Source organism: Sphaeramia orbicularis, chromosome 6 (genome assembly GCF_902148855.1).
Source record: "Sphaeramia orbicularis chromosome 6, fSphaOr1.1, whole genome shotgun sequence".
Taxonomy (NCBI): Eukaryota; Metazoa; Chordata; class Actinopteri; order Kurtiformes; family Apogonidae; genus Sphaeramia; species Sphaeramia orbicularis.
Genome location: NC_043962.1, coordinates 11336292 through 11350573, shown reverse-complemented (window position 1 = coordinate 11350573; position 14282 = coordinate 11336292). Strand labels below are relative to the sequence as shown.

The 14282-nt window shown below is 36.0% G+C and overlaps 1 protein-coding gene across 1 annotated transcript; it reads right to left on the bottom strand.

Moving 5' to 3' along the window:
* Window positions 1–1399: 1399 nt before the first annotated feature.
* poglut3 (protein O-glucosyltransferase 3) lies at window positions 1400–14282 on the bottom strand. The gene is made up of 6 exons (XM_030135660.1): window positions 13954–14282; window positions 9318–9515; window positions 8953–9236; window positions 6529–6745; window positions 3453–3649; window positions 1400–2030 (listed from the first exon to the last, which is right to left on the bottom strand). The coding sequence occupies exons 1-6, from the start codon at window positions 14189–14191 to the stop codon at window positions 1590–1592; spliced, it is 1575 nt and encodes a 524-aa protein (XP_029991520.1). The 5' UTR covers window positions 14192–14282; the 3' UTR covers window positions 1400–1589.

Below are 14282 nucleotides of genomic sequence, written 5' to 3'. Positions count from 1 at the left end.
TTGTTGGGAATGAACTAAAATAATGTTCTGATGTTAGTTCTGAACTAATAGAACATGAACATTTGAACAGGATCTTAAACTGTAATGTCTGTAAAACAGAATTTCAGTTTGAACACAGGAACATTTTATGATACACCATTAGATCCTGTTGGGATCAAATAAAAATGTGTTTAGTATTTGTGCAGATTTCTGGTGTAATTCAATTCTTCGAGGAAATAATCATTTAAAAAAAAAAAAAAAAATTGCCTTTTTAACAGTGTCATGATTAGGGGTGTGTATTGGCAAGAATCTGGTGATACGATACAAATCACAATACTAGGATCGCGATACAGTATATCACAATATATCATGATACTGTAAAAAGGCCATTTTATGTTTGTTTCTGTTTTTAAAATGATTATTTCCTGGAAGAATTGAATTACACTAGAAATATGTACAAATACTAAACACATTTTTATTTGATCAGAACAGGATGTCATGTTATGTCACAAAATGTTCCTGTGTTCAAACTGAAATTCTGTTTTACAGACATTACAGTTTAAGATTCTGTTCAAATGTTCATGTTCTATTAGTTCAGAACTAACATCAGAACAGTATTTTGGTTCAATCCCAACAAAGAAACGAACATTATTTAATAAAACAGTGTTAAATAATAATAAATTAAATATAAACAAAAATGAAAATAAAAACAACAAAAATGAACCTCTGCCATATCTGCATTTGAATAAATACCTAAAAATATTGATACAGTATTGTGAAATGAAATATTGTGATATACTGCAGAACCGATATTTTCTTACACCCCAATTATGATATATCGTGATATATCATATCGTGATCCTAGTATTGTGATTTGTATTGTATTGACAGATTCTTGCCAATACACAGCCTTAGACACAGTACCTTCAGTAGTTCATGACCTATCGACCGCTGAGTTACCAACAAGAACAGAGCTCATCACTCACACTGAATACTCAGGGATCCTCACCATGTGTTGCATTTGAAGTTTGCATTAATACCTTCAGGCTGGTGTTATCACGCTCCTCAGAGGAGAACCAGCACATATTCAAAATCTTTTATTCCTTCAGCGATCACACTTTTAAACTCTGACAGAAGCCATTTTAGTCATTTTCTATGATTTTTTTGTTGTTGTTTTTAATGTTAGCGGAACCAATAGGGTCTTTTAGTCTGCATTGGTATTTATTGATTATTTATCGTTGATTATTTAAATGCATTTATTCGTAGTTGTGTTCAATAGTCCTGTTTTTGTGCACTGATGTATTTATGTTTTTCACATTGCACTTTGGATGTGGGCTGATGTCTGGGGTAAGCTGCAAATGAATTGCCCGTAAGGGATAAAGTTTTGTGAATCTGAATATTCAGAAACAATATTAGAAAATCATATTAAAAATATTTATTTTAGAATTAGTACAGTAACGTAGAAAGGCAAAATGGCACTTACATTCACATTACTTTGTATCACAACAATGACACACACACACACACACACACACACACACACACAGAGTATTAAAAACATTACCGTTGGACGTATGGTTTACATTTTCCTGGCTCTGGTGCTTCTTTATTCACAGTTCGTCTTTGACGGCGCCGTCCTCTTGGTGGCGTCCTCGTTCACATGTGCATGCGGCGGTGTGGTCGTCGGGCTGAGGTACCGCCTCCATGTCCTTCAGCTTGGTGGGTTTCCCCGTCTGCCGCCCGGCGTACGTCAGCAGCGTTCTGTAGTAGTAACAGTACAGTCGGCTGGGCTGCAGCAGCTCTCGGGCCGCCACCTGGCCCGCCTCCGCCACCCGCCGGGCCTCGGCGTCGTTCTCTTTGGCCCATTTGATTTTGTCCACCAGGTCCGACAGGTTTCTCTTCACGGCGACGTAGTGAGTCCCGGCTTTAAGGTGAGTGTAGAAGTGTTCGTAGTACTGAGAGTCCTGCTTCAGAACCAGACTGTTCCCCAGCATCAGGTACGGGAAGCGATACGCCGCCACCGTCCCATCCACGTTCACCTGGTACTTGTACTAAAGAGACAGGAGACAGCGCCCACCAGTACCGTTAATTATATTCACATTCTTTTTTTTTTTTTTATTAATTTTAACTCATAAAAACCCAAGCATCCACTGTCCATCTACTGATGTAAACTGCTGAATACCTGCTGATCCACTAATCTTATCAATACATGTAAATAATTGGTATAAAATACAGTTTGTCATCTTTTCATGGTCATCAGATATGACCCATTTGGACGTTCAGAGGCTCTGTAGTTACCATGGAAACACTGTCATCTTTTACAACATTGATTCACCAGTAAAACCCATGGAGTTGGATCAATGACAGTGGATGGACACACTGGGTTTATGTTCAGTTAATGGTATCTTTGCTGAAAAAGTAACTTTTTCTGCAGTTTTCTTTGTTTTGATATAATAACCTTTGAATTAAGTCTGCATTTTCCTGAACATCTAAGTTAAATATCGTCGGCTTTCTGATAAAACCCGCTATGTGACTTTTGGCAAATTTTACATGAGAAACAAAAAACTGTTTATATAACAGGAAACTGAAAAATGACAAAAAATCTGTTCCTTTAATGTTGGTACTTATGATGGAATGTAAACAACTTTCACAGGAGACTGAAATTTGAAGCTATAATAGGGGAAATAGCAGGTTTTTATTCCCAACCAAAAATGTCACTTAGCAGGTTTTATCGGGAAGCCGACGGTATGGGAAATTAGATATAGAAAAATACATGATTTACAGTGAAAAATGCAAAATACAGAGGATAATATTATAAAAAATGGTCTTAAAATCACTCAAGAAAGGTTCAACAAGAAAAATTAATTTGGGAACTGCCACTAAACTGGCCCTGGGTCTCTATTGGTTAATTGTTAATTCTGTATTTAAATAAATATTTACATAAATACAAAAATTGTAATTCTTCTCTTTATATTTTCATTTTTTCACTCATTTGTCTTTTTCTCTGCACTGGTTTTTTTGTATTTTTGCTGCTGTTAAACTGTGAAATTTCCCCTCGGAGGGAGAAATAAAGTCTTAACTTACCTTATAAATATAAGAGCTTGAAAAATTAACAAACACACACATATATGAACAGAAAATAAACAAAAGCATGGAGATATCAATGAAAATGAACCAGTTCACAAAAAAGGAGGGAAAAATCTGATATTGTTCCCTCTTATGCCCAGTTGGCCACAGTTCTGTCTGTTGCCCTGGTAACGCAACATGACACTTGTAGCAATATACAAATTCGACACACCCACGTGGCCAGAAGAACGTCAGCTAAAGTCAACAAAACCAACTGTCAGAAAACACAACACAATCCAAACAACAAGCACTTAAACGAACAAATATCTAAACCAAACTAACAGTCTGAAGCAGAGTTCAAGGACATAAATCTAAGACAAAGTGCATTTATTCAGTGTGTTCCTCACCTTGAAGAAGTCGAAGAAGCCCACCAGCGGTGCTTTGCCCACATGTTTCTCTCGGTCTCTGAAGAAGAACCATCCTGTGATGCCGGCGTCCAACAGTTCGGGGTTCTTCTTGGACATAGCGACCAGCTGGAGTCTCTCCTCCCGACTGTCCCGGCCGCGAAAAAACGCCTGAGCTGTTTTGTTGGTCCACGGAGGTCCTGAAACAGAAACCAAAAGAGTATTAATAAACAGAAACAGACGAGAGGTTTAAACATGGAAGTTAGGCTTTGTGTCGTATTGTTTTCACAGACAGTCGATGCTCCACCAGTGGGGGACTGAACTGAAGTGGTGCAATGACGTCTATTGTCATTGTTAATTTATTTTTCTTATTGCTTATTATCATTATTATTTTTATTTACATATTATCACTTTATTATAACTTTTATCCCATGATATATATCTGCAACTACACTCCTGTGAATAAACAAAACCGGATGTTGATGGACGTTACAACAAGCAAAGATGAAGAGTTTTAAAAGAAACATGGTATATGTGGACACACCAGGAAACTTAATCATTTTTTAATTTAGTACGGGATAGAGGGGTAATATATAATAACAAGTGTTCAGAGAACGCAAACCTCCGCCAAGCACCCTGAATGGTGTGCATGTGTGGATCAACTATTTCTTTTTAAATTAAATAATTTTAAGGTTGTTCCATACAGCAGAAAAAGTTGAAGCTTGGTACCAGTCATGTGTATGTCAAATTATATTAAATTCACATCAATATTTGTTGAGTTACAATGAAAAATGTGTCGTAAATGGGATTTTCAGTGTTAAATTGAAATGTCCACAGAGTCCACATTCCACAGTGGATGTGGACAATTTTGTGCCAGATACAAGATACTGTTATAAGCTACAGGTGGTTTAAACTGGAGGCTAATCGGAGTCGTTTTGAATTTTTTATGAATTGTAGAAAATTGTTCAATGATGAGAGATAGGAAAATTTAAGATTTTGTGACCTTGCTGTGACCTTGAACTTTGACCTACTTGGCCCAAAATTTAGTGGGTTTGTCCCAGGGCCTAGGCCTATCTGTGGGTACAATTTGGTAAAGATGGTTTTAATAGTTTTCCCATAAAATTGCTAACAAACAAACAAACAAACAAACATGCAAACAAACACATAAAGCAAAGTGATCACAATGCCTCCTGGCGGAGGCAAAAATAATAATGAATACATCTGTAAATCAACGTGATATTTATATTTGTCTCCATGTTTATGGAATGACTTCTTGAGTCGTCTCACGATAATAAATAAATAAATCATCACCTTTATGATTTAATGGAAAAACCGACATTGCGCACTTCTGTTTTTCGGCATTTAGTAAATATCGGTAAAGTTTTGCGCATATGTCCAATGGAAAAGCGACTAATGAGGTGAAGCTGAAGGTTCAATGCCATAATAACCGACTACATTTCAGACATGTCCACCACAACACCATCATAACAGCGGTGATCAGAAACACACATAAATTCACATTCTGTTATACCTGTGTATGCAGTGTACACTGTTAGAATGTGTTTTGTTCTTTTTATACAGTATTGATACTAAAAGGTGGATTTCCTCTGGTAGAACACCACTGAAGGCCTAGGTGTGAAATACTGTTTAATAATATAAAACTGTACAGCCATATTTGCATTTTCCCCCCACATTTTTATTCATGTTCAGTGTAAACATGAATAAAAAAAGACTGTGAATAAACCACTGCTTCTCCAACCTTTTCTTTTGGTCTACTCTTTTTAGAAACAGAAAAACACTGAGTCCTTTTCCAGCTCCTCTGTACCTTTGTTGTGAAGCAGCTCAACACTCCTGTATCATTAATATTATAAGAGTTACTTTAAAAACAGCTGAGCAGAAATGATGTGATTGAAGTAACACGGTGAGTCATATGTTAATGTGATGCTCTGTTTGTGTGTCCTTGCATTGTGCTACTTGTTAGGCTAATTTATGAGGCCAGCTGTGCTTTGATAATAAGCAACACAGCTTTTATGAAGACAATTTGCTGCTCACATGATTCACTAAGTGCTCTGTGAAAAAAAAAAAAGAGTACTTTAGCAGGTGGAGTGTGGACTACAGTGGAGTGTCTCTTCTACTATTGAGACAAACACTGAAAACCAAAGAGTCTCGGAAATTTTAACAATGTTCTTTTCTCACAGGAGTGATTCATCAGTAATTCACTTTAGTTGAGTTACCAGTTGCCAAATGTAAATGTAATGAGTTTTAATTTCAATTACAAATCGGTTTATTTTTAGCCAAGTATGAAGGCATAAAGAGTGTTTCTTGGTATTTTCTCTGTAAGTACAACAGAAAAAAACAAGAATTAAAACAGTAAAAATGTCAATACTGTTTATCTGTGTTCTATGTTTAAATGTAAAAAAGGCAAGAACCTGTATTCTTGTATAACATAATTCAAGGCCGCTATTCATTTAAAAAAAAAAAAAAAGGTAAAAATGTAAGCCATCGCAAAAGTGAAGTAGTAATAAATAATCAATTCAAAACAACAATATAATAAAAATATAATAAAACAATATAGATTTAATTACAGGTATGAATAGGAAGAGAAACTGGTGTTGGACAAGTGCAAAAATATAATGTTATAGCAACCAATAATGAACCTGACCATAAAGCATTTATTTTCTTCTTAATGTGAAACAACAGATACATTTACAAAAGACTGACCACCTTTATAAAGACTAAAACATAATTTATTTTACTTAGAAATAAACAGTTTCTCTAAATCCTCACCTCTGTCAAACTGGAAAACATGGCTAGAATCTTATTATCTGTTTCCTTTTTCTTACTAAAAAGGAATAACAATGAATAAAAGTCAAATCTAATGCTTCAGAAACGCTGTATCTGTTGCATTTTGATCACAAAAATGTGAAAAAAAAAAAAATCCCCAAAGTCACAGTATGTTTTCTTTTCCTTTGTGAAAATTCAAGCCATTAAAGCCCACAGTTGAACCCAGTGCAGGCCTCACTGATAAACCCATTTGCATATTTAACACAAACACCCAGTTTGCACTGGGAGGCCTTACCTGTGTGTCCTTGCACCGACAGCAGGTCGTTGGTGACGCCTCTCATCGTCTCCAGTGTGGAGTGTGTGACCTCGTAGGTGGGAAGGACAATGTCCCGTGTTTCTGTGGATCCACACCAGGACAAGATGGGAACAGGTCCAGGACTCGCATCCGGCCTCTTCGTCTCCAACGGCCAATCGCCAACATTAATGTAAAACTCCACGTCAGGCAAACGTACCTTCAACACAAAAACCAATAGAAAAGTGGAGAGACGATAAGACTAATAATTAGAATTTTATATGTTGTTCACTCTCACTGATAAACATTTAACTGGTAAAGATGCAGAGGTTTATCTGCTGGGCATTAGACGTTTTCCATTTTTAGTCCATTAATGGACTGATGGAAACAGGTTTCCACTCCAGGTTTGAATTTTAGTCAAAATAATACATGACTATTTTTGTCCAGTTTTAGTCGACGAAAACTGATGACATTTTAGTCTCTTCTTAGTCAATGAAAATTGTATTTTAGTCTCTTTTTAGTCATGCAATTCTATTTAATCTGGTCAATATAGTCTACACAAAACCAACATTTTCTTTTAGTTAAACCCATTTTAGATCAAACAAGGTTGTCTTATCATCCTTATGGACTCAGGAATATATATGTATATGTAAATACAGGGTGGGGAAGCAAAATTTACAATGAACATTTAGTTGTTTTTTCTCAGCAGGCACTACGTCAATTGTTTTGAAACCAAACATATATTGATGTCATAATCATACCTAACACTATTATCCATACCTTTTCGGAAACTTTTGCCCATATGAGTAATCAGGAAAGCAAACGTCAAAGAGTGTGTGATTTGCTGAATGCACTCGTCACACCAAAGGAGATTTCAAAAATAGTTGGAGTGTCCATAAAGACTGTTTATAATGGAAAGAAGAGAATGACTATGAGCAAAACTATTACGAGAAAGTCTGGAAGATACTATTAAAGAAGAATGGGAGAGGTTGTCACCCAAATATTTGAGGAACACTTGCGTAAGTTTCAGGAAGCGTGTGAAGGCAGTTATTGAGAAAGAAGGAGGACACATAGAATAAAAACATTTTCCATTATGTAAATTTTCTTGTGGCAAATAAATTCTCATGACTTTCAATAAACTAATTGGTCATACACTGTCTTTCAATCCCTGCCTCAAAATATTGTGAATTTTGCTTCCCCACCCTGTACAAGGTGTCTGAGAAAAAAGTATACATACGTTAGCAGCTGATAACTCAATTGCTTGTTTTTTCTTTGCAGATTAAACCCATTTTAATTTATGATGGCAGCCAGATTAAACTTTAAAGAAAGGAACTTCATTCTAAAATGCTACTGGAAGTATGAAAACACAGCTGTGCAAAGACAATTTAGGAGGGAGTTTCAAAAAGAACCACCAACGCAAGTTACCATCACTCGAATTTGAGATAAGTTTGAAGCTGATGGAACAGTTCAGAACGTCCATGAGAAGCATTCTGGAAGACCACAAACATCAACAGGCCCCACAATGGAAGAAAGAGTACTGGAAACGTTTCACCAAAGTAACGTGTGCAATTCCATTGTTTTGTGTTGTCAGCAGTGTCTGGACCAGAACGGACGTCAGTTTGAGACCAGGCAGTGACAAAACAATAAAATGATGTTTGGAAATTCTATTACATTTGGAAAATTAAATAAATTTTAATAAACACCTACTTTACAGTTATTTAAAGTGTGTATACATTTTTTTGGGACACCCCGTATACATACTGTCAATTTCCATATCTGTACGAATATTAATGAGGGCAAGTCCAGTGAGTCCTGAGTCGGTCACTGTACTGTGAAAATAGCTGAGGTCTTGAGAGACCTAAATAGGGGGGTGGGGTTCATGCAGTAGAACCCGGCTCTGGCAGCATATTTCTGTCCAAACCCAGCCTGACCCATCAGGTCCCGTCGGGCTTGGTTAGGGTTGCAGCACTCTACCATGCAGACCTGGACCGGGAGCAGGTCTTTTTGTACCCTGGACGTTTGGAGCGTGACACAGAAGGCGAACTGTCCAAACTTCAGGTGCGAACCACCTACACGTGAAACATCTGGCAACCTCTGGACCTCTGAATTTCACTGCATAATAGTATATATAATCGTATAATAACATACATTTCTTTTTTGTTTGTCTAATGTTGTAAATTCGCTTTGGGCATTTACTTTTGTTGGTGTTTGTATTGTGCTTTTTATATCCCAAAACAAAACAAAACATTCATTCATTCATTCATTCAAGGTCCGTCCATTATATTCTACAGCAGACGACTGAGAACGCTTTGCAGAAACATCACTCTGCACCATAACAGTCTTCATTCACAGTGAATGAACACTGTAAAATAGTCGTTTTATGTGGAGGGGGGCTTTAGGGAACATACTATATGTTCTGAGACATACCTTTCTTGTGAGGGACAGTAGCATTTCATCTGAGAACATCTTGAAGTCGGTGTATTTTCCCATGGTGCGGCGGTAGATCTGGTTGTTGATGATGGCGTAGTGGATGAGACCTCCTCTGTTGGCGAACCTCTGCGGTACTTCCTGTCTGAGACGCTGCAGGTCCACTGCGGGGAATGACCTGAAGTCGGCCAGAATCTGAGGCTCCACGTCGGGACACTGCATGACGTTCTCCCAGACGGAGCCGTCGGGTTCTGGACAGTCACAGTACTCATGGTAGACCGGACCTGAGCATTCAAACAACAACCAGGGTTAGATGAGGTTCTGCTCCCTGAATTATCTGTAGAAGTAGGTGATGGAACACACACCCTGGATGGTGTAGGGTGACTTGGCCACAGGAGTGTCCTGGTGGAGGACCAGCACCTGGAGGCCCCTGGAGGCGGTGCCGTAGAGCCGGTACCGAACCAGGAAGGATCCATCTCCTCGGTCCAAGGGTGGAGGGACATGGATACGGATGTGCTCCTTCTTGTCCAAAGCACTTATTTTAACTTTAAACGTCTCTTTACCTGAAAGGAAAAAAAAAAAAAAAAAAAAAATCACATTTATTTGTTCATCTTGTTACACATCTAAACCAGACTTGGAGAAATATCAATGCACTTATTTCCAGCAGGTTAGATTCCTGCAGTGGTTCTCAAACTTTTTACAGTCGAGTACCCCCTGAAATATACTTTTTTAGCCAAGTACTCCCAACATTTTTGATTTAAAAAAATAGGCAAAATTTGTTCCTGTGCCAAAGGTGTCTGTTAATATTTTCAAAACTTTGTAAACAACATATATTTAACTGTAATACATAATAACTCATTGTTAAAGTACATTTTGTGTGCAAAATATAAACTGAGAAGTGCCCTCTTTCACTGAAAAGAAAAATAAATAAATTGGTCATTAATTAATAAAGGAACCTTTCATCAACAAAAAATAACTACTTAGCTACTCAAATAAAATAATTTTGAATAATATAAAATAGAAATGTTCTTCAAATGTTACCAAAGCTTAAACAAGATGATTGACGATAAAACCCATGTGAATGTATTTATTATGTTTTATATTTCAGCATTATTATCATTAGCTATTTATTTTGTATCCAGTACATGATGACTTATTTAATGTATTTTATCCCCAAAAGTTTCCAAGTACCCCTGGGGCATCCAAGTAGCCCTGGATTACTATAATGGTCGACTCACCGGGTCCTGACTAGAACCAGGACATATAACCACATTACTCTGAATCTGGTCATGGTTTAACGCCACAGTACATCTGTGACAACCTGAGACCCAGGAAAGTAAAAGTTTGGGCATTTTTAAATTAAATAAGTGTCTTGATTGGAAACAACATGATGCAACTGTTTCTTTGGAAGCATTTTATTTTTCTTAATGGAATGTCCTTTGCAGTAGACTGGTTTTTTTTGTGTGTGGTTTTTTTTTTTTTGTTTTTTTGGAGTGAAGCTGTGAACTTCAGGGAAAGTCCTTCTGCCCAGAGTCTGGACTGAACAGAGAGAAGCAGCATTTCAGTTTTAAGAAGCTAAAATCTGGAATAGTTTCTGTGATGATATTAGACAAACCCCAACTGATGTTTCAGTCCAAGCTGAATGAAAAAATAAGATAACGTCCACACAACCTGTGAGCTCCCAAGAAGATATTTATTCACCACGGTAGGGATGTTTCAGGCATCAGCCTTTGGTCAGACATAGGACAGGTCATGACACACAGCTGTTTCTATAGAATACTAATTGCAATATCACATGACAGGTAATGCAAATTATCTGATGCTAACAGTAACTTAAATAGATGTAAGTGTCATTTAAATTCATAATAATTCATACAAGTACAATCATCAAGTTTCTTTAAATTAATATAAATACAATGATGAAGTTACTTAAAGTTTATACAAATTCATACAAATACAATGAGCAAGTTACTTAAAGTTCATGCAAATTCCTACAAATACAATGAGCAAGTTTCTTTAAATTTCTGTAAGTTCATGTGACTACAATGATCAAATTTCTTTAAATACAAATAAATTAAATAAACTCATTTCTTTAAATTCATACAAATTCATGCGTATAAGACTGTCATGGGGCAATAAATAAATAAAGTACAGTGTTCTGTGTGTGTATTTCAGTCCAAGCTGAAAACATTTCTTTTTAACTCTGCATATGCCAACTGAAAGGCTTTTATCTGCACTTTTCTCTTTTTTATTTGACCTTTTTACATTTTTTTTTACTATACTATTTAAGTTTCTATAGTACTATTCATGTCTATGTATTTATAACTTGTCTTTCATTTTTTAAAAACGCTTAGACTTACCGTGTGTGTGAATTGTACTGTACAAATAAACTTGCCTTACATTAGAAGTCTCAAGCATGCAGCCCGGCGGCAAAATGCGGCCCGCCAAAGGTTCCAATGCGGCCCGTGAGATGAATTTACAAAGTGTCAAGAAGGCTGTCGAACTCATTTTAGTTCAGGTTCCACATACAGACCAATATGATCTACAGTAAAATAATAACAGCAGAATAGCCTTCAAAAAATAATGACTCCAGATTTTCTTCTCGGTCTGGTGTGAAAATAATATTACACCATGCCTATAAATAATGACAACTTCAAATTTTTGTCTTTGTCTTTGTGCAAAAAATAATATTAAATTATGAAAATATTTACATTTGAAAACTATCCTGTAACAATAAAATGTGAAAAACCTAAACAAATATGAACAAGCTGAAATGTCTAAAGAAAATTAAGCACAAGTTTAACAATTTTCTGCCTGTTACTAAGTGTTTAGTGTCTGTAGATCTGATCCATAATGTACATGTAGAAATGATAAGTTGAGGCAGAATAACGTTAAAATTGCGCTTATTGGATTAATGAGGTAATGTGTTTTTTAAAAGTAGAGAAAATTAGATATTCAAACGAGGAAACTTGAACAAATTCTACAATAAATGGCAACCGTTTATGGATTGTTTTTGAGACAATGTAATTCCCTTCCCTCTCCCTTTTTTTTTTCTTTATTACCTACTTTTTTATTTATTTTCTTATGTTTATGTCACCAGTTTAATAATTTTATTCAGATTATGTCTTAGTATTCTTTTCATTGTATTGTTTGTCTGGTTTCATTGTTAATTGTTCCTACAAAATATGCAAATGTGAAAGTAATGGTGTTTACAAACCTGGTTAATGTTGACATCAGTGTGCCATGGTGTTGGCATGTACCTTTTGTTTTCTTGTATGCACATCAATAAAAATATGAAAAAAATAAAATAAAAATTGCACTTATTTTTCTTAAGAAATCTCAGTTTTTTCAGGTTATTCACAGCTTTTTTGTTTGGATAGTTTATAAAAGTAAGTATTTTCATAATTTAATGGGGTTTTTTTTCACTAAAACACAGACAAACATTTGGAGTTGTCATTATTTATAGGTTATTATGTTATTATTTTACTGGTCCGGCCCACTGATAAATCAGATCAAATTGGGCTGAATGTGGCCCCTGAAAGAAAATGAGTTTGAGACCCCTATGGAAGTAACTCTGTCTCATCAGATTTTGAATTATAAAAGCCACTGAATTTCTAGCAATGAATTTTTTGCACTGAAATTAGGTATCTGAATTTTTTGTTTCTCAATTTAACTGTTCATAAATTTAGAATAAAAAAAATTCAGATGCAAAAAATTCAGATGCAAAAAATCCAGATCACACATCTGGGACACCAAGGATAAGCAATCGATTCTACCTCAGGTTAGGTTAGGTTGGTCATGTGATGGCGATTCAGGAAGACAGTCAGAAAGATTCACATTTAGAATATCGATGCGTTATGTGTTACACAAGGTGCATTACTGAATAGAAAAAACAAAAAAGAGGACCAGGTGGAAAAATGACCATAAAGGTCAATCTGGAACAAAGAGGAAATTTGTTTTCCTGACTAGTTGAAACAAAGGATTCCAGATCTGTGAAAATTGTGAACCTTTCAAGACCTTTTTTTGTTTGTTTAGTTTTTTTGTTTTGTTTTGTTTTTACTTTATTTTGTTTGTTTGTCGTGTTTGTTTGATTCTTTTTGTTAATGGAGAAGGTTGGTGTAGTTGTTCTTGTTCTTGGGTTTGTTTGCATGTAAAAAAACAAAAAAAAACAAAAAAAGGAAATTGTGCAACAATTTATTTTCAACTGATGTCATATATGATACAGTGTTTGTACTGCCCAATTTCTTTAAAACTCCAAATAAACAAAGGTTGGAAAAAGAAACCCTAGATTAAAAAAAGGAAGACAGTCAGCATGGATGTGTGATCTGATTTTTTTGCATCTGAATTTTTTGCACTTGAATTTTTAGCAACTGAATTTTTAGCATCTGAATTTTTTGCAACTGAATTTTTTGCATCTGAGTTTTTTGTATTTGAATTTTTTGCATCTGAATTTTTTGCATCTTAATTTTTTGCATTTGAATTTGGTGCATCTGAGTTTTTTTTTTTTTAATTCTACATTTATGAACATAGTTTAATTTAGAGACAAAAATTCAGATACTTAATTTCAGTGCAAAAAAAAAAAAAATTCAATGCAAGAAATTCAGTGGCTTTTATAATTCAAAATCTGATGACACAGATTTACTTCCATAGACCCTGCCTTACATCATTCATTTGACAAAAATAGCTGATATATAATTGTTAGCAGTCAAGTAACAAGTTGGAGAGCACAATAATCAGTTAAAACAAACACTAAAAAGCCTGTCAGATAAAAACGAACACACTAACAATGAAATTATATTATCATATTCTTACTAAATCTGAATTATTAGCTAGCTAACATGCTAGGCTATCTCCAAACAGTAAAAGTCTATTATAAATTAGCTTCAGGGATAAGCTAGCTAACTTCGCCGGTCCTGACAGCTCTCCTAGCATGTCTGAGCAGCTCTTTAATGTCTACCATGACCGTAACAGGGGCATTTTATGTGTTTCTTGTCCGTTTACCTGGAGACACGGTCAGGTTGTGTCCGTTTGAATCCACCGCCTGGATGTAGAAGTACCGGACCGGGAGGACGGAGCCGGCGTCCAGCCCCGAGCCCCAGACCAGGCATCTGTCCGGACTGATGCCCGCAGCCCCGCACACCGGCACGTCTACACTGATAAACACACCGAAAACTATCAGGCTACGAAGGAAAACATTTAGGAAAAGACTGACTGAGTCGACGCCACCCTCTGACACCATGTTCCCCCAAAAACCTAACCGTTAAACGTGAACCCGGGTCAGATCTGAACAGAAAAGTTTCACTCAAACTCCTAAGCAGACATGTTGGCGC

Excerpts from the sequence above, each read along its gene's own strand:
- poglut3 (XM_030135660.1), bottom strand. The coding sequence starts at position 14,191 with ATGGTGTCAGAGGGTGGCGTCGACTCAGTCAGTCTTTTCCTAAATGTT. Across the intron at positions 9,237-9,317 it reads GTCACCCTACACCATCCAGG|GTCCGGTCTACCATGAGTAC; the intron begins GTGTGTGTTCCA and ends TTGAATGCTCAG. Across the intron at positions 2,031-3,452 it reads GCTTCTTCGACTTCTTCAAG|TACAAGTACCAGGTGAACGT; the intron begins GTGAGGAACACA and ends CTGTCTCTTTAG.